We start from the raw sequence: 26,945 nt of genomic DNA on the forward strand, positions 1-26,945 counted from the left end.
GTGGGCAGCTATGTCTCCATTACATTCCCCGTGTTACCTGGCATCCTTTGAACAAACCCTCCTCTTCACACTTCACACCTTTGCTGGGAACATCCTCTCCCATCCTCTAACAAGCAGTCAGTTCCAAGGCACCTTTCTCTGCCCTCTAACTTTCCACCCTCTCCCCCATCTCTCTCCACTCACCCTTGTTACTCCCACCTTTTATTTCCATTGTGTTTTGCACACACTCTCCCATTCTGGTTCTATCACTTAAGTCTGCAGTCATCCCGTTTACATTTTCATCACCTCTACTGGGCAATGAGCTTCTGTGGACGAAAGACTGCGGCACATGTTCTGTCCGATGTGTGTCTGCGTGAGTGTGAGTGCACATGTTCGGAAGCTGTGCCCATTCATGCCTCACAAGAGCTTCATTACTCAGTCCACAAGCATTTACTGAGCCCTCTTGCATGAGGGCTGAGGTAATGCGCAAACCACAATGGATCACATGTTAAGACTTGTCCGCTGGTCTCAGACCCAACAGAGAAACAAGCGAGGCACCGTTCATCCGTCTGAGGACTTGTTCTTAGCGCCTGCTCTGTACCCTGCCCGTGGGCACCGTGCCTGTGCGGAGTGCTGGCTATAAGGGTGAGTGCAGCAGAGTCCCTGCCCTAGAGATGCTCACGGCCCAGGAGTGAAGACCAGAGAGTAAAGAAGATGATGGTTACAGAACAGCATGACAAACGCTACGGGGGTCAGGAACACAAGCCTTATCACAACCTTGACTGGATGAGTGGTGGAAGGGTTCATGGAAATGCGCTAAGTTAATTTCAAGGGCTCTGTCATCTCACTGAGTTCTCTAGTCAATGTCGTTATCTCAATCAACTCTTTTCTGTCTGTTTTTGAAGAAAGCCCACTAAAAATTTCTATTTTGTGTGAGAAGCTTGGCAAACCTCTCAATGTTTCCCTTCTTAGATGTAAGAATAGTTCCTGAGGCTTTAGCATGTCCCTGGCTCTGGCCCTGGCCCGGGTGGGGAGTCCAGCATCCCACTGTGGGGGTCCTGAGCATCTCTGGTGACTGTGGGTATCCACTTGCATTACAGAGAAGCCAGAATCTCCATGAAGCACACCCAGATTCATGACTACCATCACAGTCCTCCTCCTGTGACATCTCAGCGTCTAAATCACAAGGGAACTAACATACTCAGTTGGAGAGAAGGTGGGGTAAACCATACTGAGCAACCTCTGTTGGCTTAGATACAGAATATTTGGGGCACTAGAGAAAAATCAGTTAACTTTTGAGGAGTGATTGAGCTGGAAGGCAACATAGGAATAATTTAGTCCAACGACTTTCAGACTTCAACACATTTACCCCCAAAATGAGAACTTTGGAAGTCCAGAAACAGATACATGGATCAGTTTTGATTGAAATGGGCTATTTTTCAGGAGTACAATTTGCCAACCATAGAGTCTGGCCCCTCATTTTGTATGTGAGAAACCTGCCATGCGGGTGGGGAAACAGTTGCCCAGGGTTTCCCAGTGGAAGGGCGTGGGGACCCGCATTTCTTCATCTTGGCCCTGTGTCCTCCCTTCACCCCTTCCTCCGTCTGAGTGAAGGCTCCGGTGGCAGAGCAGAGGGCCCCACGTGGCAGAGGAGGAGCTGGGAAGAGAGAGACCCTCCATCAGTTCCACTTCCTCCCAGGACGCAGAGCAGGCCTGCTGGCATGTTATCACGAATGCACAAAACGGGAAATTGGAAAGGATTGTTTGCCGATTTTCTTATCTCAGTTGGCACAGAGGAGGGCTGGTTGGAGAGTTTCAAGGTGTTAATAGTTTATGCACTGCACATCCCTTGGCTGTTCGCAGAGAGACTCAGGAAAGGCTGCACACATAAATTCACATAAATTACCTTTACAAAATGTCAAAATTAAAAGTGGATTTTTATTTCGGGGATGAGCCTTAAGAAGGTTAACCCCTTCATGTGGGTAGAGATGTTACCATCAGAAACACACAGCTGACATCTTTGAATGCAACCCAGGGAAACGACGCCCACGCTTCCCCCCAGCCCAGCGCCGCCTCACCTGCCAGAGGGCGGCAGCACTTGTGAGCACACTGTAGAATTTTCTAAGCTCCTGGTTGGCCCACAAACATTCCTCTAGATAGTATATTTTTAATCCTTGGTGGCCATAACTTCATTCTTTATTCTCTTCAACTTTTTAAAAATTAAACTAAACTGAGAGTTCAGGGGACATATCAAGGCCTCAATTTCCTCGTTTACAAAACATACAGGTTAGAATAGATGAATGGTTCTTAACAAGGCATTCTGTCTTTCAGGGCTCCAGAGAGGTAGTAACAGGCACTATAAAATTTAATTTTTCTCTTCTGATGTTGAAATACATTAAAACACTTCCTGGGCCCCTAGAAGTTTTGTGGACTCAGGCCCTGGGCCTCACGTGCCTAAGAAAAAGTCAGCCTGATGTCCGGTGAAGGAGGAAGCTTAGCCCACAGGGCAGGATGCGGGGCTGCTGGTGGGGGGGGCAAAGCTGGGGAGGAGCCCTGCTTCACGGGAGCTGTATCTCCCGTCCCAGAGCAAAGCAAAGTGGACTGGCTGCAGATATGTGGCAAAAGTGTCTTCAGTTCACCCACGTGTAAGTTTGATAACTGTTCCTGCTTTTCTTCTAAAATGCTACCACTAGAAGCAGTGAACTAGAGTCCAGGAGTCTGATTTCATGTTTTGTTTCTATTTAGCGGTGTGACCCTGGGCAAGTCTTTTACATTAATGCTCTAAAATTTGCAAAATGAAGGAATTGGACTAGACAATAATTCTCCAGCTGTCATTTACTCCCCTCTATGCTTCTGAAATAGTCTTAGCAAAAGTCCCACGGAGATAGATGAAGGCATATACCCAGGGAGGCAGGTATACTTAGACCAGGATCCAGAAATAAGTTAGTTATTCCAATAGTGTATTAAATCTAGCTCTGAAATTGCTGGCAGCCGAAATACACAGAATTCTTACTGTCTGACCGAAGGAAGGGTGGCAATTCTTTAAGTATTTGCTTGGCATTGTTGGAGGAGGTCATCACGAGGAGTGGTTGCTAGTTGACCAGCAAGCTGGACTTGGGCGATAGGAGGCCTGTCTCCACCTGCCCCGTCCTTGGAATGTCCATTCTACCCATCGTTCCTTCAATGGGAGCCCTTTTCAAGGATGCAAGCTTGAGAGAGAAGTGTGGTGTTGGGACCATCAGGATTGAATACGTAACTGAACCCAGTTAAGGCCTCTCTAAGAACTTTAAAGATTCTGACGGACCAGTGTGAATCATCTTGCTGCCGTCCTAGACACGCCTTGGATGGAAGTTCCCTTGCTGATTAAACCTGCCACCTGCCGACCTGGAGTAGCCTGCCTCTTTCTGTAGTCTCTTCTGGCCCTCTCTGTGCAGGGGCCAGTTACTGTTCCTGAGTTTGTGAGCCAATACATTTATTCACACATTTTATTTTTTATTACAAAAGCCACACTAACATTTTAGCATGATTTAAAATTCGTTTAAAAAGCAAAAATTTAGGTGTAATCCAACTACCTCAATAAATCTAAATATTTCCCTTCTAGTCTTTACCAATGTAAAAAAATAATCATTTCCAGAGAAAAAATTCTTTGTTTTTTTTGGTTTTCTTGGCCCAAGAAGATACATCCTTACTCCACGATGCTGCAGTGCATGTACATGTCATTGTAAATGTCAGCTCCATATCAGGTGGGAGCTTAGTAATTCCTTGGCCATTAGGTGTTTAGTTGGTTTCCAATTTTTTATTACTACCTAGAATATGCAATTAATATCATAGGTAGTTCTTTTTTTTTTTAAGGATAATTTTCATTACACGATTTCCCTGAAATGAGAAAATTTGGTCAAAAAATATGGATGTAATTCTTTTCTAAGCCTTGATCCTTTGCTTCCCTTAGAAATTTATACTGCTTTTACTCTCCTGGGCACCACATGCTAAGATAAATTTACTGGGCAGTCTTAGGGAACAATGATCCTTTTCAATTCTAAATGGCTCTGGATGGGTCTGTTGCAAGGCATAATTTATCACTGTACAAGCTTTTAATATTTCAATGTATATAGCCTGGTTAAGCAGGGATAGGAGGGCAGGTTCTTACTGACTTGGGAAGAAGCGTGGTCTGGGCAGGTGGTGATGAGGGATGGAGGGGGCTGCTGGGAGGCACGGCACCCCTCTCCTTGGGGAGGTTGTTGTCATTATGTTCATTGTCCTTGTGAAGGTGTCCCCAGGCCTGAAACAGAGCTGGAATCCTTCCACGGGGAGATGGCTGGGCTCAACTCTTCCACTCATCACGGCTGTAAGAGTTTCGCTGGAGCTGAGGTTCCTTCTTTCCTGGACCTCAAAATCTCAGTCTCAAAGTGCCCTGCTTCCCTTCCCCAAGTGTTTCCAGAGAAGACAGCCTGAGAGAGACGCAGTGGTGCTAATTAAATCCTCCCTCTGTTTTCCAGGCACTGGAGCCTTTCACAGATGTCTGCTGTTAGGTTCCAGTTCCCAGAGTGCGGCAAATACAGAAGCAGGCTTTCCTTCCCCAAAGGCACAAACCCTCCTTCACAGGTTACAGGGAACTCTAGAAACACACTTCCTTCCAACACCCACCACAGCAGAGGTGGCAGACCTGCATAAACATGGCATGAGGCTGCCGGGGAGGCCACACACACTCACACACGCACAAAATTTCTCCTGCTTCTCCACACATGCCCTTGGATTTCTCACAGGCCAGTAACTTTAAAAAATTATCTGAAAGCCCAGTGAAGCCCTTCCCACTGTGAATCAGCCTGCAGCTTGGTGGAGACGTTGGACTCAGCCTGGTTGGAAGTCCTGGGTGGGAGTCCAGGTGCCGCCAATACTACCCAAGTGCACCTGGGTGAGTCCCACCAACCTGGGATCCCCAGAGAGATGGAGATGAAACCATCCTCCTAGGGCTGCTGGGAGAATCAGGCAAAACCACCTGCAGTGTGATCTGCCGGGGGCTTTTCATGGGGGAGTCCCCTAACCAGCTGTGTTTTCTGCTCCATTCAAGCCCTTTAGGGGGACTGGGTGTCCACGTTTGCCTGAGACAATGCCGGTTCACTCCCATCGCCCTGGCACAGTGGTTAATAGCGCCCTTTTCATACTCAAAAGTGTCCCGGGGGAGGCAGTGAACTACATGTTCATCCTATTTTTTATCTCTCTTAAGTAGTCTACTTATTCCCAGTTTCAATAACGTACACTTGCTGTGGATGGTGGCTGTTTCTCACTTTCTGGTGTTTCACAAGAACCGAGGAAATGGAATTTTGTCCCGGTAAGAACACAGGGACAGCCCTGAGAGTAGGATGGCATTCCCAGTCCCACGGTGCTGCTGGGCGGGCGGCCCTCCTCCCTTGTGGCATTGGTGGTGCGGCCGTGTGGCCTCAGCTTGAAAATGGCCACTCCACCGCTGGTGCTTTTCAGTAGCATGTGTCTTTTATTTGGTTTGGTTTCTTTGTGTCACTATATATTTATAAAATATACATAAATCTATTGTGTTTCTATTTATTTTAAATCAGGTGTAAGTCATTGTAAGCATCCAGAGATTTATGAAAACAAAATAAAAATAAAAATAAAAAATAAAGATATACCATATCATGCAGAGATAATCTTTTTTTTTTAAGTAAGGTATAGTAGATGTGCAATATTATACAACTTTCAGGTGTGCAGCATAGTGATTCGCAATTTTTTAAGGTTATATTTCATCCATAGTTATAAAATATTGGCTATATTCCCTGTTCTGTCCAGTATATCCTTGTAGCCTATTTATTTTATACATAGTGGTTGGTACCTCTTATTCCCCTGCCTTGTCTTGCCCCTCCCCACTGGTAACCACTTAGTTTGTCAGGGACAGTTATTGCTAATATTCCATTTTATTTTTTTTCCAGATTTTTTTCTAACCTCTATCCTACACACATATGCAAATCCAGGTTATTATTTCTTCCTTCCTTTCCTCTCTTTCTCTCTTCCTTCCTTCTTTCTTCCTGAATTATTTTAACAAATTTCAATAACGTTCTCATAATGTACCTTTTTTTGCATTGACAATATATTTTGGACATGATTCCATGGTAAAAATATATATCATATTTGCAATGACTACATGACACTCACTGTATGGTGTAACATGTCTTATTTAGCCAGTTCCTTACTGACAGATATTTTGTTTCACTATATTTTTTGTATTAGATGTAATGTTGTGTGAGTATCTACTGTTGCTATTAGACACAATGTTTTGCTATTGGACATTATGTGTTTTTTCTGCTGTTAGACACAACGTTGTCATGCACAACCTTCTATAGTTATGTCTTTGGGTATTTGTCTAAATTAGTTCCTTAGGATATATTTTCATTTTTTATTAAATTTTTTTTAAATTGAAGTATAGCTCACATACAATATTATGTAAGTTACAGGTGTACAATACAGTGATTCACACTTTTTAAAGGTTATACTCCATTTATAGTTATTATAAAATATTGGCTCTATTCCCCATGTTGTACAATATATCCTTGAGGATACATTTTTAGGATTGCAGTTTTGCAGTTGAAAACACACTCAGTTCTAAGTGCTTTTGTGCCCTTTTACTTCCCAAGAAGTACATAAGAAGGTGCATTATCATTGCTTTTAACTGTCAATGAAGCTTGCCGGCTGGTAGGTTTTCAAGCGAGAATGCTGTGAAATCTCAAAGAGGAATTATCTGATGATTATTTCACACCGGTCTTCCCTTGTGAAGATTCCTGTCCCCTGCGGTTAAAGATGGGGGAAGTGGAACTACTTGCAGCCTCCTTTTCTCTGTCCAGAGGGTCTCTGCTTCTTTCCCCTGGTACGTATCCCCGCAGGATTGTGGCGTCTGTGTTATCGAACTGCCGCCATCAGTGCCTCTGCTTAGCTAATGTGTGCTGTTGGGTGAGTTGGGCCGTTTCAGGAATGTCATTTGCTCATCATAGACTGTTTTGCCATAGCTAGGACACACGTGACTCTTTTTTTTTTCTCTGATGAGAAGATTGTTTCTTCTTTTGTTTTAGGTTGAAGACATGTCAACAATTGGGGATTTTGAAGGATTCCAGCCTGTGTCTCTGAAGCAAGAGGGAGATGACCAGCCCTCAGAGACTGACCCGTTGTCCACGGAGGAGGGAAGCTCAGGCAAGGACCCATCGCCAAGGCAGATTTCAAGGCTGTCGAGTGTGACGGAGTCGGCACTTTACCCCAATCCCTATCACCAGCATTATATCGCACGGAAGTACTTCGTTACACGGGTAAAACTGTAAAATCATTTGTGTTCTTAAATACTACGTAAGTCTTCTCCTTAAAATTCCCGAACATCCTTTCACGTACCACGTGTTCGACCAACTGTTTTCATATTTGTTGTCTTGTGTAATTGTCACAATAACTGTGACGTAGGCATCCTTATCCCCATGTTGCAGGTGAGGATCTGAATTTCAGAGGTTAAGGGTCTATTTTTGATCAGCAGGTAGGATCAAGGAGAAGCAAGTCCTCCAGCTTTTTTACTGAGGAGTCTTCAGCTCCTCAGTCCTGTATCCCTGCTACACCTGACCTTAGTAAATTGATGCTCTGTGAAGAGAACCAGACTGACTAGAGTGTAAATCCCTGAGCCCAGAGTATTTGGTGTACGTTTGGAGAAGACATGGGTGATGGAGTGGGAAGGGTTGCTGAGATTAGGCTGGACCTCAGGGGTCTCCACGGGCATGCTGGCACTGCAGTGTGGGACCAGGCACGTTAAATCCCAAACCTATAACTGCAGCCTCGAGCTGGGCTTCCCTGTGCATCAAAGCTGGGGAAATAAATGGATGGGTGTGTAACAAGGATGGGGTTTGCATATCTAGATATTAAAAATGCTCTAAACTTCTCACATTTGGATCCCGTAGAGTGTACTCCCTTGGGTTCTGGTACCTTTCTCTGTCTTGAACACTCCTTCCTACTTACAGATCTCCTCTCCCAGTCCTTCACCTTTCTTGTCAACACGGTAGCGGTGAGCTCATAGGTACAATCAGTTAGGGGGAAAATTGCAGGCTGTGCACTGTGGCAACAGAAACCACCTGAATTTTCAAGTGTATTTGGAACATCTTTTTGTTGAAACATTTTTTTTTTCCCAACTCAATCTCCTAAATAAGCGGCGACCAAGAGTTTGGGACAATTAACAATGCTTTAACTACTGACTCCTGATTTGTTAGGTTTTAAAACATATCTTTGGTTAAGATACAGTTTTAACTAAAGAGACTCAATGTGTGTGTGTGCGTGGGCACACGTGTGTTTGAAGATACATACCCATATTACTCATGTTCATTGACTCTTATGGGCAAAGTGCTTTGGTACATTCTATAGTGTGTATGCGTTTATGTGCTTTTTTGCACATGTAAAGCATTTGGTTTGCTTTCTAAAGTATGTGAACTTTATTGAATATACAAAGTGAATTTGTAAGGTATAGCTGTGAAGGAAATCCAAGCATCCCCTAAAGTGTCCTTATCTTTAATAGTGAAAATGTATCCATCAGTGTTTGATAAGAGAATTAGCTGTGAGTAATATAAGAGAGGAGGTTTATCACTGGAATCTGGTGCAGCTAAGAGAGCTGCCTGAGAAGTCTGTGCAAAGCTGTTGTCTTTGCATCTGATGATGGGCCTGAAGTTGCTATAGATCGACCAACTGGCAATTGTGAAGTAAGAATAGGGAATAGGGGAAAACTGGAAACTGTATGGACAAACTGGAAAGCCTTATGACCAAGTGGGACGCGTGAAGGAAAAGTGGGAAGCAGGTCTGTCTCCCACGTCTGAACTTGAAGATGTGAGTCCCTTTCAGGAGAAGCCAGTGCTCTTCCCCATCGAGCTGCACACTTCCCCAGCTAGCGAGGGGGGTGGTGGATCTGAGGGAGGGGGGCTGACTCTAACAGAAGGAGCTGTGGGTTTTGGGGCTGCCCCGTGCCGTCAAGTGAACAGAAGATGGGCGGCTGTGAACTTGAGCTGTGTCGACGCCTGGGGATCTTCAGCAAGGAACGTGACTGATGGTCCACCTCTCCCTTTCCAGTCTGACACAAATGCCTCTCGTGGCCAACCCTAATTTGGAAGTAGACAGGAAAAGGAATTCTAGAAAATGTAGCTCCAGCTTAGCTCAGCTGACACAGTCTAAAGCCACAACGGAGTATTTATTTATTTGTTTACACAATGCCCTTATTTGTGTGGCTCTGTGTAGCTTAGAAAATACAGCCCCTTGGAGCAGCACTGTGAGGTAGGCACGGAAGGGCTTATCGCTCTTGTTTTAATGGTAAACATCCTGAAGTTTCAGAGGAGGGAAGTGACCTGTCTGAGTCACATAATATTAGTGGAAGAGCTTTGGCTACAATCTGCATCTTCTGTCTCTGAGTTCAGCGTGCAGGGCCAGTTGAACCTAAGGCCCCTTTGTAAAGGTTTTTAACGACTGACTCCAACTCACGTGAAGAGCATCTTCTCCATCAGGTGTGTAGGAAACAACTTTCAGTTCTCAAAGGCTTGGGGGAGGAAAACCTTCTTATCTTATCAGTGAGTCCAAAATAGACATGTGGACTCTTCACGGGGTAGCTGTAAGGGCTGTATTCCCAAGGCACTCAGCCTTCACTTTTTTCAGACTAAAAGAGAAAATATGAATAGTTTTTTTTTTCCCATGTGAGTATAATGAACGTGCTTTAATGCATGTGAGGATAATGAAAATACAGTTGTTGGCTCAACTGAAACTTATAATGAGAAATATTATTTTGAATACATAAAGGGATGAGCCACCTTTACTACCTTGTAAACCACAGATCTGCTGATGTGGTGGTAGTTGAGAAAAATGTGGGGATGTATGTATGTGTGTGTGTATGTGTGTACACACATACGTACACATATACACACACATACACACACATATGTGTGAATGTATATGTATATATAAATTTTCTCATCTTCAAAGTGTGGATAAAACAGCAGTTTGACATGGGAATTTCAGTAAGCTAATCTTGTAAGAGTTCTTGTACAGTGTATGACACTTCTATTAACACGTGATAAGCAGCATTATTGCTATCCTAAATGCTCTCTCCCTCTTTTCTGTTGCTTTGGCATTCACATTTCTGTAATTGGTAATAAGGAATGATATTAAGATGCCCATGACCTCCAGGGTGAGACAAAAATGTAGACTTATAGGGTCTGTAGCAGGAAAGAGTTTGGAACAAAGGAAGCTAACTCATTTTCTCAAGGGATAATTAAATAAGATCAGGGCTCTGAATGACTCAGATCTATGAAACATTCATCATAAGGTATCACTTCTTAGAACTGAGATGGGATCTATGGATGATCTGGTCCAGTGCTTCTCAGTCTTTATCATGCAAACAAATCACCTGGAAATCCTGTTAAAATACAGGTCTGATTCAGTAGGTCTGGGGTGAGACCTTAGATTCTGCATTTATATGAAGTCTCTGGCAGTACTCATGATCTCTGTCCACACATCACACTTTGAACACTATGTGTGTAGTGAACACTATGTGTGTAGTTAACACTCACATTTTCAGAGGCAGCTAAGGCCCAGAGAGGAGCAGTTGCTCACCCAATGTCATAACAGTTAGTGAGCACTGACTTACCCAAGAGGCTAGTAAGTGGCAAGGCTAGGGTTAGAGCCAGTGTTTCCCAATTCTCATTCATAGTTCTGTGATCCCATGTAGTGATGAAACGAATCAGTTTATTACAGTGTAAGAACTTAAAAAATGCATGTTGCAAATTCAGAAGAGCAGTAAGTAACTAAGTAGAGAAGCTCCTTGGTCAAGCATTTTAGTTTATCAAAAGATTTTAAAATAATTTCACAGGAGGTGGTTTATTGAAAAAAATTGGAAAATGTGGCTAAGCAAGATTAAAGTCACCATATTTCCATATCTCAAAGTTAACCAAAATATATGAATGTGCTTTTATATATACATCTTGGTGCATATTTTTTCTTACTTTTTGTCTTCTATGTACATTTTATTGTGCAAAAATAGGATTATATGCCAAAAATTTCTGTCAATGGCTATACTTCCGTAACATCCTTTTTCACACTCTGTAGCATTTGCTCTGAAGATGTACTAAAATTTTTTTAAGTTTTGCTGGATACTTAGGCTGTTTCTTGTTCATATCCTTTACCCTGGGAAGGCAAGTGGCTTGCTCTGGCAGGATGGCCCTGAGCTTTTCAGCTGCCAGGAGTGGATGCCCAATGCTGTAAAAGCCGGAGGATCAACTACATGCATTTCAGGCTGCTTATGCAAAGATGTGACTGGTACGGAAGTATAAATCAAATTTAGGAGAATTCAGGACAAATATGAGACATTTTTAGCATCATAACATCCTGCATTAGATCACACTTTTGAATACCTGATCATAAAATTTGTCAGTCTGGTCCTTTAGATCTCTGGTGTTCTTTCGTGGGTCGCTCTGGGCTGTTGTTGTCTTCCCTCAGGCTTCCAGCCAATTATTTATTTACTGCAGCTTTGCCCTTCCAATATAGCTTAGCAGCATTCTTGCTAAGTTAGAGCCAGGAGTGACCTCAGAGAATATCCAAGCCCACTGCTAAGACGCACAAAGGAGATATGATTTATCCAAAGGCAACCAGCGCCTTTGGGGCCCTGGCAGGCCTGGAATCTGAGATTCCTGGCACTTCCCACCACCCATCCACTGCCTGTGACCTTGGACAATGAATGAGAAGTCACAGCAATGAAGGTCTGAACCACTCGTCATCCGCCTGCTTGGATAACCTTTTCCTCCTATTTTTTGTTCATCCGCTATTAATCTTTAGACATCTAAAAATGGCCTCCTGCCTTCTCTCAACAAAAGTACCCCTCAAGGCTAATAACTCGAGGTATATTATGATAATCACTTCAGTTGTGGAGAGTGATATTCAAAAGCAACTTCTTATGAAAGGAACAATACTTGATCTGCATGGGGAAAGATATATTTAAACTCCCTGTAGGACTCTATATTTGCAGACACCTTATCAGAAAGTTGAAAGCGATTAGAGATGGGGAATTATCTCTAAATTTATACTTAAGAATGTAAATTACATACAAACTAATGGGACTAAAACTATTTGATCTTTTAATATTTAATTAATGGTTCCCCATGGCCTTTTTATAGCCTGTGTTCTATTGTGAGCAACGAGACTTTAATAAGCAGGTTTGGGACTTCCCATTGTGTGGCAAGATGTCATTGCCTTCATGACACTAATTTGGCTTTCATACGCTCTCCTTTCCCCCTTCTCTCACCATAGGCTTCCCCGTGTCTCGCTCTTGCATTGGGAACAACTAAATATATTAGTTATATTGTTTTTGTCTGAGCTTCTCTGCTTTAGAAATTATATGTCTCTCTGGGCAAAAGATTTCTTGACTCCCCTCCTTACAGCGAAATCCTTTGAAGATTGTAATAAAGTTGACGTTTCTATCTGAGGGCAGACAATTAACAATAATAGAATCAGATGCATTTCCTTCATTGTCAGGGAGAGACCAATTTGCCTGGGATTTACCAACCACATTCAATTTAGAGCCGGTTTTCTTACCTTGTGGATTTTCCACAAAGCCAACCTGCTCTGGACATGAGGATGCCCATGAGAGCGCTCTCACCTTGTCTGAGCCCCCAGCAGCATCCCTTCTAGACCGCCCCCTCCTCTCACTGTCTACTAAGGAGTCCAGCCCATGGGGAAATATTAGCAGCCAATATGAGTGCCGTTCGTGTGACAACTGGCTCCAGGCTAGTCTAGCTCAAGGAAACACAAGGAAACGAATTTCCTCAGTACATTTGTTTTGACTGAAAATATTTAGGGCTAGACTCTTAGAGATGATAATGCCCATTATGCTATGTAGTGACTTATAAATGTGGATCCCCCGAATGACTTTTTTCTTAACATTTTATTTATTTATTTATTTTTAGTATTAGAAATGTATGTGTATTTCCTTGCTAAGCTTTCTTTTATCGGATGATGAGTACATATCATTCCATCACACTTTCCTATTCATTTTAGGCTGCAAGGAGTCTCAGAGCTAATTGTTCCACTGCAGCAACCATTTGATCCCCAAATCCCGGTACAACAATTTCCCTTCTATTTAATATTAACAAGAAGAATAATCATAAAGTCTGTTATTATTCAGCATTACCAAATGTTTTTGGAATTTCCTAGCTGCTCTAGTACAGATAATGTTATCTTTTCCATCTAATAAATGATAAACTGATGCCTGGAATGACAAGATGACTTAAGGTGGGTGTCACAGGAAGCAGAAAGGCTGAGATTTAAAACCTTGTCCTGGACACAAGGCAAAGTGTTCATGCACTGTACTTCATTTTTGACACTAAATAGCTGGAGTTAATTTATTATGGTAATCAATATGTCAGGATACACTGCACAACTGCTCCGTGCAGGCATGACTGATGCTCCTGCTGAAGGTAAGAATGCAGGCAGTGAGGACACGGACAGAACTCCAGAGACTTCCAAACCGTTCTGTAAATAGCACACTTCATTTTTAATGTTTAACTTTTGAAAAGGTGTACAGTAGAACAACATCTCCATCCATCAAGTTCCTTCCCTACCCTTAGGGTACCACTGTTAGCATTTTCTACATATCCTTCTACAGTGGCATGTACAAACAAACTTAAATACTTATTCTTATCCATTCTCCTTTTTACACAAAAAGGTAGCATACTGACCCTTCTGAATACTTCTGTCTTTCACTTAGTAATAAATTTTGAAAAATTTACCTATAAGTGTGTTTCTTCATTTTGTTAAACATATTTATCATATTTCATTGCATGGCTGTGTCCCATGATGTTATCTAACAAGTTTCCCATTGATAGATATTTGCATTATTTCCAAATTTTTGCTGTCCAAAAACAAGGCTACGAAGGACACTTTATACTTATGTCATTTTGTACACATGCAGGAGTGTCTACAGTATAACTTCACACAAATGGAATGTGTGGATTGAAGGACAGATCATTTTGGTAGATTTTGCCAAATGCTTCCCATAGGGAAGACAAGTAAGGTTTTGAAAAATTCTGCATTCTTACATTCATCTGCACATATTTTTGGCGAAGTGCCTGGTATAAAAACATTCAACAAAATGCTTATTTTAGGATTATTTCATTATTCTTCAGTTCCACTCAAATTTTTTCCTTCTAAAAAGTATTCATTTCACTACCAAGTTATATTAGCTTGAGGCAGAAATTATGTGACTATAGAAAGAGAGACAGGAAAAACAGCCATGATGAGTCACCAAAGAAAGTGTCATTTTTTAGAGCACTGACCAGTGGGCCTGGTAAAGCCAGGCTGCGTCACGAGGAGCTGAGGGTGGGTGACAAGACAATTGTCACGGAATCATAGGAAATATGCCTGCAGGGTAGACCCATCCTACTAGTGGGATCACTGGACATCAGTGATGTTGGCACAACCTCCTCTGTCAGTGGGAGCTCAAGGCATATTTGATTCATGTCTCAGAACTTACTGATTTCATGACACACAGGTTTCGGCAGGCCTAGGGTACCACATTAGCTCCCTGACAACTATTTAACCAGCAGCAGAGGATGACAAAAGAGTCAGAAATCATTCAGCCCACTGATTGACTGTCCAATTCAGCAGGAAACTTGTTAAAACTGAGAAGTCAGAATATCTTGGTATAAAGGCTATGATGGTATTTTCTTAAAGATTCCCAGGAGGTTTTGCTCATCATCTTGGCTCAGAAACTCTTGGTTCAGTCTACTCAGTTGTCTTACAGAGAAGGAAATGGAGCCCAAGTCAAACAATTGGCCGTAGGCCACAGAATTTATTCATGACAGATCTGGACGATGGACCCATGTCACTCAACTGTGGTCAGTTGTCCCGTCCATTTCCTGGATGACTTGGGCTGGGTGGTGTGAATTAGAGGGAGGTGGGGAGCTGCACAGATACAGTTCTACACCGCCTTCCACCACTTCATCTGGAGCAGCTTCATTCTTTTTCTATACTTTACACATGGACTCGTCTAAGATTTCTCTTAACCAATGCACTCTGTGGCCAACATCTTTCAAAGCCTTTTATCATAGCCTGAGAACACAGGCAAACCAGCATCCTACAATCACCTCCTCTCTGGGAGGAAAAGATACCTGCATGGGTCCTAGCCAGGCTAGTATCCCTGTTTCCTTTTGGGAGAGAACAGTCTCAGGCTAGGAGGGTTAGAAATGTTAATATTTATGGAAGAGTAGATATTTAGCATAAAACCCTTTTGTATAGAGAATATATGAGCACTTGAGAAGTACTTATCCCAGGTTTGGGCATGAGGCCATCACTGTGTTGTAGGCCTGGAAGTGGGGTGTCTGGGGTGCCTATCTGGTCTCTGTCACTTTTCAACTGAGTGAACTTGACAAGTTACTTCCCTACACAGACTCCTTCTTTCTGCACCTATAAAATGAAACAGCTTGTGATAGGTAAGCTCTGGGCTGCAGGGGTTCTCAGCCTTGGCTATACATTGGCGTCCTCTGGGATGCTTCCAGAAATCCTGATGAACTGTTAATGTGGGTCCCGTCCACTGAGTATCTGATATAATTGGCCTGGTGCACAGCTTGGGCATTAGGATCTTTACAAGCTCCCCTGGTGATTCTGATGAGTAGCCAAGATTGAGAATATCTGCCAGAGAACAATGGTTCTCATAGAAGAGTCCACACCCACAGCATCACCTGGGAACTTGTTGCAAATGCAGATTCTCAGGCTTACCCGAGAACCACTGAACCAGAAACTCTAGGGACAGAGTCCAGAAATCTGTGCTTAAAAACACACTTCAGGTGATTCTGATGTGCCCTGAAGTTTAAGAATCATTGAGCTAGAAGACCTATTAATTTCTTATTAAGATAGGTGTTAATCCATTTTTAAGCTAGAGATCGGCTCATCATAGGAATACCTATTTGGAGAAGGGTGAAGAAAGAGAAGTAAGGACACAAAAAATGTTCACTTCCCAGAGCCAGCTAAAAGTATACTCAGTGCACTGGAGGAAGGTTTCCCTTTTGTGTTTTAAAGCCATATACTCTTTGAAGAGAGGACAGTTTGATTTTTTTTAATGTATATATTGCTAAATGCATTGACCTTCCTGATAAACATGTTGTTTATCAGAAAAACTTGTTCCCTGAAAATGGCTGTCTCCATTTCTATGGGAAAGTATGAGCCAGATTATGGAAGCCTCACAGGACCCGATCACCTTTGACCCAAGGAGAGCAGCTTAATAAATACCAGAGTTTAAGGCAGCTTTCTGGAAGGCAGGGCCTACGAAAGCAGGCAAACCCAAGAACTACCTTTCCTGGTCAGCTTTCTGGAGGAGCTGCAGGGATACAGTAAATGATCATAAGCACAAAGAGAACTCAGTCTTCTCTAAACTAGGTATTTTCTTTTCCCACTCAGCCAGGGGCCATTGAGACCGCCATGGAAGACTTGAAAGGCCACGTTGACAAGACTTCTGGAGAGACTATTCAAGGCTTCTGGCTCTTGACAGAGTGAGTAGTTATGACTAAGCAAAAGGCAGTGGGAATCTACCATTTTCCTTGACAACACCATAATAGAATAGGAGATGGGTGTGTGGAAGAATTTATCCTGGATACTGTACTGTGTAAGGTAATCAATTGACATGCCCAGTTGGAGAGTAATGTTTCATGGTGCCTTATGGCTGATGGTACGGCCAGGTTTGACTTCTACAGCTGTTTTCCAGGCTAGTTGCTTCACTCAACCCCCCCCCCCAAGCCTACCTTAGGTCAGGCCCTCATCACTGCTCTCAAGGGCTATTGCATTAGCTTCCTAACTGATGTGTCTGGTTCCGTCTCTCTCTCTCTTGTAAGCACTCTTCCTCCAACCTCAGCAGGCTACTTACCATCCCACTCTGGGTACAGTAGAAATAAGCGTTAGGAAAGAGGGTGAATGAGGTCAACGTATTAGTTTGAAGTTTATCTTACGTACGGTAACATGAGCAGCAAAACAAGGGAACTCATGAAGGATAGGGAAGAGGGGCCACCTGTCCAGAGTTAGGATAAAAACCAAATCTAACGCTGACGTCCTATCCCTTTAATAGCTGCTCTCTTCACCCCCAATGCTTATCTCATCAACAGGGGTTTTCATTGCAAATGACACCATGAAGATGGTTACCTTTCTGTCCTATATGAAACTCTAGTGTCTGGGTGGCTTTTTTTTTTACCCACCAAGCAAATATTAGGATTGTCATGGTCTCTATAATCATAAGTAAAATATGTACATAATAATGGTAAGAGGCACCTCTTTTCTTCCACAGAATCCATACTATTAAATGAAGAATACAATTAGAACTCTATTTCAGATACTTAATTGGTTCTGTAAATTTCTTGTCAATATGATCATCACAGGTTCCAACAGAAAACTCAGTAATTTCTATACCTTGAGTGAAGAATCACTTAATCTTTCTCCTCTGGGCAGGACATCTTTAACTAAGTTTTAAGAGAGCAACACTGGAATGTTTAAACATCCAGGTGAGCAGAACAAATCCCTCAATGGAACACAGAATTAAATAACCGGTTCAGTCCATCTGTCTGACCACTATGTTGTATTATTGTATCAAATGAATTCCAAGAATTGAATTAAAATAAACTTTTGAAAACCTGACAGGTTCTGAGTACTTTTGTCTTCATCTATAAATTGGAGATAATGATATATAACTGAAGAGTTGTTATGAAGACTAAACAATATAACACTGTGAAATTCTAAACAAAGTCCCCAGAACACAGCGGATTTTCAATGGGCAGTACTGTCCTTCCTCTCATAAGTACTAACCATTGATAAAAGGTCCTTTTCTTTTGGTAGCCTCTACATTTATTTCTATCCTATCTGTCTCTATCCCTATCATCTCTGGGTTACCCTTTTTTTTTTTATTTGAAGTTATCTCTGGGTTACCTTTAATGAAAAGTCTATTCAGGCTTTTCATTTATTCACTTTTACCAACCTACATTTTATTCCCCACACTCCACCTCCCATTGCAGAGTGAAATAGGGCTTGTGCAAATGAAAAGTCTCCCTTGATTAGGACAAGTATCAACTTAAATGCTGAAGGACACATCAAAAGTAAACACCTGCTTTGTCTCTACAATGTATCTTACTTAGAAGAAAGAATGCACAAATGTGGTCTTTCAAAATCCAGGGTGGCAGTTTTTGAATTCTCACATAATAGAATCAGTCATTTCTTTAATGGTGCCTTTTTTTTTTTCTTTCGTATAGAACTTTGACTTGGTTTTTTGTTTGTTCGAATGTTTTTGTTCAGTGATTATAATGGCCTGTAGACAGCAATTGTCCAAATACAAATCTGATTATGTGATCTGCATTGAGGCTTAGCACCACAATTGTGTGCTTGATATAACATCGACTAGGAGGATGGCTAAAACCAGCCGTTTTCAGATAAATACAAACAGCTTTGCCCCAAAGACCCAAGTTTTGTATGTAGCTCTGCACCTAACAGGAACTCAAAGAGTTGATGAGGACTCTGGCAGCCAGTTTTCCATTTCTCTTTTGTTTGTGGTGCCCAATTAAATTAAGATCAAAGTGAGGCATACAGCCTGTGCATATAGAACTTCAAGCAATCACATTTGTTTATTTGTTGTCAGACTTTCTTCCTTTGCTCATTGGAACCCATCTCTCCTCTTTAAATAGTAATACTTTTGTGTTTGTTTTTGGTCATCCTTTCCACCAAAATTCTTTTACTCCTCCCCAAACCCTCCATCGAAGGGTACTTTCAAGAAAAGATCTGATTCCAATCATTTCTACCATAGTAAGAATCTGCCAGTTTCTTTTCCTTGCCTGTTAATTCTTAAAGCTGGATCAGACTGTATTCTTGTAATGGACAGAGCTACCGGTTGTAAAGAAGATGGTTCAGGAACCTGGGCTAAGTGAATAGGCTCCGAGTCACTGTGACTGTTTAAGCAGAAGATGGGAGGCTATTTATCGAAGGAGGGTCATGCATATAGGTTTTGAATGACTTTTCACACTTGAGTCCTGTTTGTTTGTAGCACAACAACATAGGGAAAGGCAGAAACAACAACAGCAAAAAACAATCAAACAAAACCCAAAACCTCCAGAATAACAACAGTAAAACTAAACAAAACAAACAGATAAACACACAGGCTCAGAAAGATGAGTGCTTGGGGCTGCTCCTGTCCGTTTCCTCTTTTTCCTGATGGACTGAGACCCAGCCACTCAGCTCTCATGAGTTACATGGCTGGGATATAGACCAATTTCCCCAGCACACAAGACTCTTCAATCATAACCCTTTTTGTATGTGTCAGAGATGACTGGATTTTATGTACATTAACTTTCAGCTCCTTTTGGGAAGATGAGAAATCCCTGACTGCTCATCTGGTGGGGTAAAGAACATCTGCTTTCAACCCAGGGTTCCTGTTTCAGAAAGATAAGGAGTAAGAACCTTTAAATGTAATATATAGCACATTTCAAAGTATCTTCATGGCCATGAACTTGCTTTATCTTCCCTGCATCCTTGCTGGTTTATGGTTCCCATTTTACAGATGAGAAGTGGAGACTAGGGAAGATGAAGTGGCCAGTTAAGATCACATAAGTGATGGAGCAGAAAAGATAGACTATAGCCCTGCATTATCTCAGTTCTGGTTCTTTCCCAAAGGATGTAAGATGTAGGTGAGGCGTGACTAATGAGCCCAGTTTAATCATTAGTCATGGTTGGCCAAACTCCTGGAGGTAGCTTGGTACAGGAGGGCCAGGTGGAAACTGTTGAGAGAGGAAACTTGAAAATTGTATCATGTTTAAGAACTTTGAGTCTATCCCTTAGGTGATAGGGAGGCATGGATGGGTGAGAAAGTGTGAGTGTATTTATATTTTTATGAAGATCACTAAAGGTCTACAATCCCTTATTCAAAATCCTTGGGACCACATGTGAATCAGGTTGAGAATTTCTTAGATTTTGGAAATGTTGTTTCTAAACAACAACAAACGATACATACATTGTTTATTTTAGGCCCCAGTGGAGATCTGTGCCAGCCCCCTACCTCAAACATTAATATCTTTGCTGGGAAACATATGATACTAAAAATAGAAAAAAATGGCCTCAGGCTGGTTCAGATCTGGTTTTACCACAAAGTGAGTTTGCACCAGGACTGCAATTTCAGAGCTTTGCTGAATTTGGAATTGGGAGTGAGGGTTTGTCGTGGCCTGTGAATAACTGAGATGTGGAGCATCAGTGAGTCAGGGGAGGCCAGGTGACGATTAGCTAGCTACCTGTGCAGTGCTGGTGAGGGACTGATCCAGTGGCGTGCCGGAGCTGGTTCACGCTGGCTCGTGAGAGGTGAATGCTATGTAGAACTTTGAGAATTTTAAAAGAGTCAGTTGTTAATTATTAAAATTGAATTATAGTTTCACAACTTAAGATTATACATAAAATCAAACTAAATTCACAGCAAATACATTAAATTTATTTATTTTTTTAACATTTTTTATTGATTTATAATCATTTTACAATGTTGTGTCAAATTCCAGTGTTCAGCACAATTTTTCAGTCATTCATGGACATATACACACTCATTGTCAAATTTTTTTCTCTGTGATTTATCATAACATTTTGTGTATATTTCCCTGTGCTATACAGTGTAATCTTGTTTATCTATTCTACAATTTTGAAATCCCAGTCTATCCCTTCCCACCCTCTACCCCCCTGGGGGTAGAGTACATTGGGGTACATTAAATTTAAACAAAGGTAATATACTCAAATATACTCAAAACCCCTCATCTTCCGATGATTTGACTTCGTTTTGCTGTTAGGCATGCTCTTGGGGTTATTTACGCCTGTTCTGTTTAGGGGTTGGAGATGCTATAAGACAGTGTGCTTCTGCTCACCTCTTACCAGCTGCACACTCAGTGAGGTCACGTTGGTAGCTTGGCACTGGCCCTGGTGGCAGCGACTACACCATGGAAATAAGCAAACCCTAGAGATCAGAGTTTAATTTACTGTTTTGTTGATCGTCTGAACTCAGGAAGGTAAAGGAAGGCATGTTAACAGCGCAGATTAAGTTTAAAGGTGTGTCGTGTCTGTGGCTGTGACATTGTCAGAGCACAAAATAAGTTGAGGAAATATCCTTCCAGCATTCAAAAACTATTATCCTGTTCAGTAAGAAAGTCAGCATTTTCACCGACCGTGAGGCGAAGTCTGGACAGGCAGCTGAGGAGAGATTAACACCAGGCAGGAGCTGCAAGCTTGCAGTGGGTCTGGGTTCGGGACCCGTGGCTGGGGCAGAGGCCATTGGCTGTTCTTACAACTTGTTTGTTATAGAGCATATCCTGAAGGGTGCGTTAGGAACTGGGAACTGACATGGCTGGACTTTGTGGATCTTTGTGTTGAATCATCTGGGGGAAGGGGTTCAGGGTAATTCTCAGGCTTTGGTCTGGAAAACAGATGGGTTGTCTGTGCCACTGTTCCAGGTGGAGAAGGGCATGATAACTCTACCTTACTGAGAAACCGCCATATGCCAGACACTGGAGAAGAAACTCTGTGCTCACAATCTCACTTAATCCTCCCAACAATCCTGTTATTCACTTTTTACAAAACTTGTTGAGTATAGTTTTGGGGGGAAAAATGTGTCTGAAGTGTTTATAGAGCCTCTCATGGTGGTGTTGAGTAGATGGCTTTACATTGGGGTCCAGATGCCATCTCCATTAGTAGTTTTCAAAAGAGATGGTAATTCTGACACATTTGTGTAGCCTTGCCTTTTATAGAAGCTAAGGACATGAAAAGTCATTCAGTTCGTCACGGCGTTTTCCAAGGGATGAACCGAATTGGTTCAGGTGAGCTTCTTTGTGATGTTCTAACTTTACACAGATATATCATTCAGCAAAATTATAAAAATGAGTTTGAAGGCACTTGGGTGGAGAATATGAGAAGGATGCACAGAGAGACCAAAAGGAGAACTGGAGAGATGGAATCAACTCCAGCAAGATCCCAGTTAGCTGAAACCAGGAAGGTGCCCTGTGGAGGTTCCAGTTAGGAGCCAGGTCTCCAACCAAGCCCATCTGGGAGGCTTATATGCCTCTGTAGCTATCATGACAGGATGGTGTTCAGCTCTCCTTTATCGCCTTCTCCCACTGTCTTTCTCGGCCCTTCTGGGAAAGGAGTTTTAGAATAAATAGCGTGTTCCCTTTTAGAAGCGATCCATTAAGCCAGCACCGAGGAGAACATCTTGACACTCCTTGGAGTCTCAAAAAGCACGATACAATGGCAATGAAGTGGCTCTTCAGTTGAATGTACTCAAGACGTCTTTGTCTGCGGCAGTTAAGGAGGTGGGAGGGGATGGGCTCTTCCCTCCACACACATTAGTGTGAAGTGGTGGTGGGGAGGATGCTGTTCTTACTCCTCTTATTCCTGAACGAAAAGACTTGCCTCTCGTGGCCGGGATCAAGTAGCTCTCGCTCTTCATCTTTGTAGAAGAGTCTTTCAACATGCGCCATTGTCTACCCCTCCCTAAACCCACCGAGGTTTCTATCCGAGGTCTTTGGTACAACGACTATGTGAAATCCAGCTAACTATCTGTGTTGAGCACATAGACAGCAGAATGAAAGCGAAGTCAAGGAAGCAGCCTGATGTCATAGAAAAGAGTCCTGAGCTTGGAATGAGATGACTCGACTTGGATTCCCGGCTCTGCTACTCATTATCAGCGTAGCTGGGTGAACTTGAGTAAGCTTTGCCTGTTTTTTTAAATTAGTGAGTTTTTCTTAGTAGATTCTTTACTCCATTAGAACGTCACTGCTCTTGAAAGAAGCACAATCACTGTTGATTTTTGGTATGTATCATTCCGGCTTTTCTCCACGCATTTTTGTCAAAGATGATTATAGCATTAATAGATAACGTTTATCGAGCACTTAAATTATACCAAGTGTGTGATAAGTGCTTTGCTTACATTTGCTTTTATATTGGTATAATGCATATAATTTTGATGATCTCTCCACAGAATTTCTCTTAGGTTTTGTCCCTCATATTTTTCTTGGTTATTATGTGGTTTTTGTAAAGTATTGGACAATTACTTTTAAACTGTCAATGGTGACACTAACTTAAAGGTTTATATTATTCTTTTGAAATTGAAACATCAAGTGAGAGATATTTACCAGTGGGCCAGAGTAGCATTCCACAGTGGGAAAGAGAAACAAAAATGTATAAGGCATTCTCTGTTGATTTTTTATACAAAATAATAAGCAGTATTTCTCTAGCACTTTATAGCTTAAAAATTACTCTTCTTCATCTAATTCAATCTTCACAGCAATTGTCTGAGGTAGGAAACATTAGCTCCAGTTTGCAGACGAGGAACTCCAGGCTCAGAAGCATAACGCAGCTCTAAAGTAGCAGAGCTAGAAATCCAATGCATTATGCTGCCCTGATTTTTGCTAAAATGGTCCTTTTGCTATTGTGCCCAGATTCCATGTGTGCCTCTTATCAGATTGTAACCTGTTGGAATAAAATCAGAAATTTTGTTTCTTGGGCTTGGTGGAGTAAGTGGAAGTGTGTAGGGCATCTCTGCTTAATTTAGAATGATTTCCCAAAAGAAAGAGTTTTCCTAAATGTTTAAAAAAAAAAAAAAAGAAGCATCCTGAGAGATGCAGGAGCACTGAGGCACAGGGAGACTGGGAATGATTTCCCAGGTACAGGATATGTCTGAAATGCACTGATCCCCAAATCAGCAATGCATGTGTTTGCTTTACACCTGCTCTCACATTTGATCCTCAAACAGACCCATGGGAGAAAGCAAGGAGGAACTATTGGCTTTATTTTATGGATGAAGAAACCCAGAGATTAAATGACCTGTCTGAGGGCAGCCACTTATTAAGGGTCACAGGAGGGCTCGACTTCACGGAACTTCTGTCCCAGCCTTGCTGTCTTCTCATTGCACTGCTCCTGCTGCCTTTTGTGATTTTTCATCTCCTGACACAGCCATCACCGCGGTTTAAATTGTTTACATGATCTTTGTGCCTGTGTCTGGTTTTTCTGTTGATTGTCTATTGTTTGCAGAGAGGAGGACAGAGCTGTTGGGCAGGTTCAGAGACCTTTTCCTCTTTTCCTCTCCGGATCTTTCTGGCCCTGTGTTGTGCATTTGACTTTATTTAGTTTTTCTTTTCCCATAATCAACTGAAAAAATCAGATACCTGCAGGGAATGCTGGATGTTGCTCTTGGGCTGAGGTCAATCATACTTTTATCTTGTGACATCTAATTAGAAGGTGTGCTCAACTACTTTTGTAATGAAAAAACTGCTCCTAATAATTAAAAACAAAAACAATCAATCAAACAAACAAACAAACAAAAAAACAAAACCCAAACAAATTGGGAGTCAGGGATTGCTAACCTTTTGGTCATGAATAGTAAACATACACAAATTAACAACCTGAAATGTATCTACTACCCAACCTCACTCATTTTTGCAAAGTGCCATCTATTCTAGGCTTTGCTGCTCAAAGTGTGACCTTGGAACCAGAAGCAGCAGCAGCATCTTGGAGTTTGCTAGCAACGCTGACCCTCAGGATCCACCCCAGTCACACTGCACCTGAGTGTGCATTTTCACACTGTCCTCAGTTGGTTCCTGTGATTAGATTTTGGGAAGCACTGGGCTAGATCACTCTCATGCTCATGACCTGAGGACATTAGTGGATTCTCACCACCTACATAACCTTCTGTGGCATCTTTAAGGCTCTGCATGCTGTAGACTGAATTGCCCTTTCCAGCCTTATTTACCATTATCCACTTAACAAATTCTATCAGTCAGCTTGAACTGCCTGCTGTCCCCTCAAAGTTCCTGACACAATGCCGTGGTCTCATGATTGTGCTCATCTGATTTGCTCTCTCTGGTATGCATTCTCTCCCTCCTGTTTATCCAGACCTTTCTTGTCCTTCAGAGATACTATGGCCATAAAGACTTTCCATATTAATTGAACTACCATTATCATCTCTCCCTTTTCTGCGCTCATGTTCTACAATGTAGAACAGTTCATTATGCACATTGTAAGGAAAGCATTCCTCACGTCAGGGCTTGGTTCTGGTTCACCTTCGTCCAAGCCCATCTCTGCCCGCCTCCCAGTACTTAGTATAGCGTCTGGCACAGGGCAGGGGCTCAAACCTATCAAGGACTTGACTTGCATTTAATTCTGATAGAGTCCTTTATTGTTTGAAGCTCATCCCTGACACTAGCAGGGCCATCCGTCCATCCATCCATTGAGTCCTGCCTCCATTACCCTGGGCCTCCAAGCAGCTCAAACTGCCACGAGGCTCCTCCATCCTTGGATGAAAGCACTCGGGCTGAAAAGTGCCTCAAATCTGTCAGGATGTTAATGACCTGTGGCAGGACTCTGGCAGCAACAAAAGCACCTCTGTTGCCAGAATCCATTTATACTGGGTGGGTGTTTTCGACAACCACTTAATTAAACACATTGCTTTTCTCTATAAATTCCCCCATGGCATCAGCCTCATCCAGATAGCTAATGGTCCCTGAGTAACTTGAATTATAGGACAATGAGGGCATTTAGTTACTGCAGTCACAAATGTGCTTGGAAGTGTCTGTTTTCCCAAGACTGCTACGAATTAGGGAGGAGTTGGGAAGACCCAAGAGGTGAAAAAAGTCAGATGCAGCTAAATGTTCAGCTCCACCACTTACTAGCTACGTGACCTTGGTTGTGCAAATCTTTCACATCCTCTGGGATTCAGATTTATCATTTGTAAAATGGGGATGTAAAAAGGGATATTGATTTAAGGATTAAATTATTGAATATATGTGCAATGTTTACACCAATTTTTGCCACACAGTATGTGCCATGTAAGAGTTGGCTTTATTATTATTATTATTATTATTATTATTATTATTATTAATATTCACTCATTTATACATCCATTTATGTATTTACAGAGCTCTTTCCCTAGGCCAGACACTGCCCTAAATGGTGAAAATACAGAAACAAATAAGACAAAATTTCCATCTTCAAGGAGCTCTCGGTCTTGTGGGGAAGGAGGATGTGTAAATGAAGTCAGAACATAGTATGATACATGCTGATACACAGTCCTGTAAATGATTCCGTGGGAGCACAGAACTCACTGCGTCTGTATTATTGACATAGGTCAAGGGATATCCAGGATTAAGGAATGAAGATAAATTTCCAAGAAGATATGATGGGGAAAAAAACATTCCGGGAAGAGAGAAGACTCTGTGCAGAGTGACAGAGACAGGCTCAGGGAACCACAAACAGTTCAGTGTGGCTGGATGGCAGTGAGAAAGAGTCAGATAACTAGAAACAAGCTGGAAAGGCAGGAAGGAGCCAGAAAGCAAAGACTTTTGAATGCCAGGCTAAGGAATTTAGATCATATTTTTTTCTGGAGTCACAAAGTGGAGATCCAGAAGCAATTTCCACCCTGCTCAGTATTTTTCAAAATTTCAATTTGAATGCTTTTAGATAAGGCATATGCCCCCAGTTTGCCAACACCTTACCACTCCCTATTGCCTTACACTGGTCCCTCTTCATATCCTGTGTGCTGGGCTCTCCCACTCATGGCAGCCAACTGTGCGTATCTCTTCAACTCCATGTCCAGTGACCTCACTTTGGTATGTTGACAGTCATGACAGGAGAATTTATAGCAAGGAAATAAAATCAAGTCAACATCATCATCATTATTATTATTATTATTATTATTATTATTATTATTATTATTATTTTAGAATGTGTTTACCATTTATACCACCCCACTGCCTTTATATTTCCTTCATGATCACTATATAGGCATTTCTGTCTTGAGTTATCAAATAGAGTGTTGACATTATTACAAAGACAATAGATTTCAGAAATAATCGGCTCATAATTTAAACTTAGTCTTGATTATTTAGGGGACTACCAATGTGTGTTTTACTAAAGAAAACAAG

At 42.0% G+C, this 26,945-nt stretch overlaps 1 protein-coding gene across 1 annotated transcript in view; it reads left to right on the forward strand.

Moving 5' to 3' along the window:
- Positions 1-26,945, forward strand: part of TPRG1 (tumor protein p63 regulated 1) — a 124,903-nt gene that overhangs the window by 20,270 nt on the left and 77,688 nt on the right. The window contains exons 2-3 of the mRNA XM_006200969.3: positions 7,056-7,286; positions 16,432-16,523. Coding sequence (XP_006201031.1) covers positions 7,065-7,286; positions 16,432-16,523 — 314 coding nt within the window. The 5' untranslated portion in view covers positions 7,056-7,064. The remainder of the gene's footprint in view (positions 1-7,055; positions 7,287-16,431; positions 16,524-26,945) is intronic.

The sequence above is a fragment of the Vicugna pacos genome, chromosome 1 (genome assembly GCF_048564905.1).
Source record: "Vicugna pacos chromosome 1, VicPac4, whole genome shotgun sequence".
Classification (NCBI taxonomy): domain Eukaryota; kingdom Metazoa; phylum Chordata; class Mammalia; order Artiodactyla; family Camelidae; genus Vicugna; species Vicugna pacos.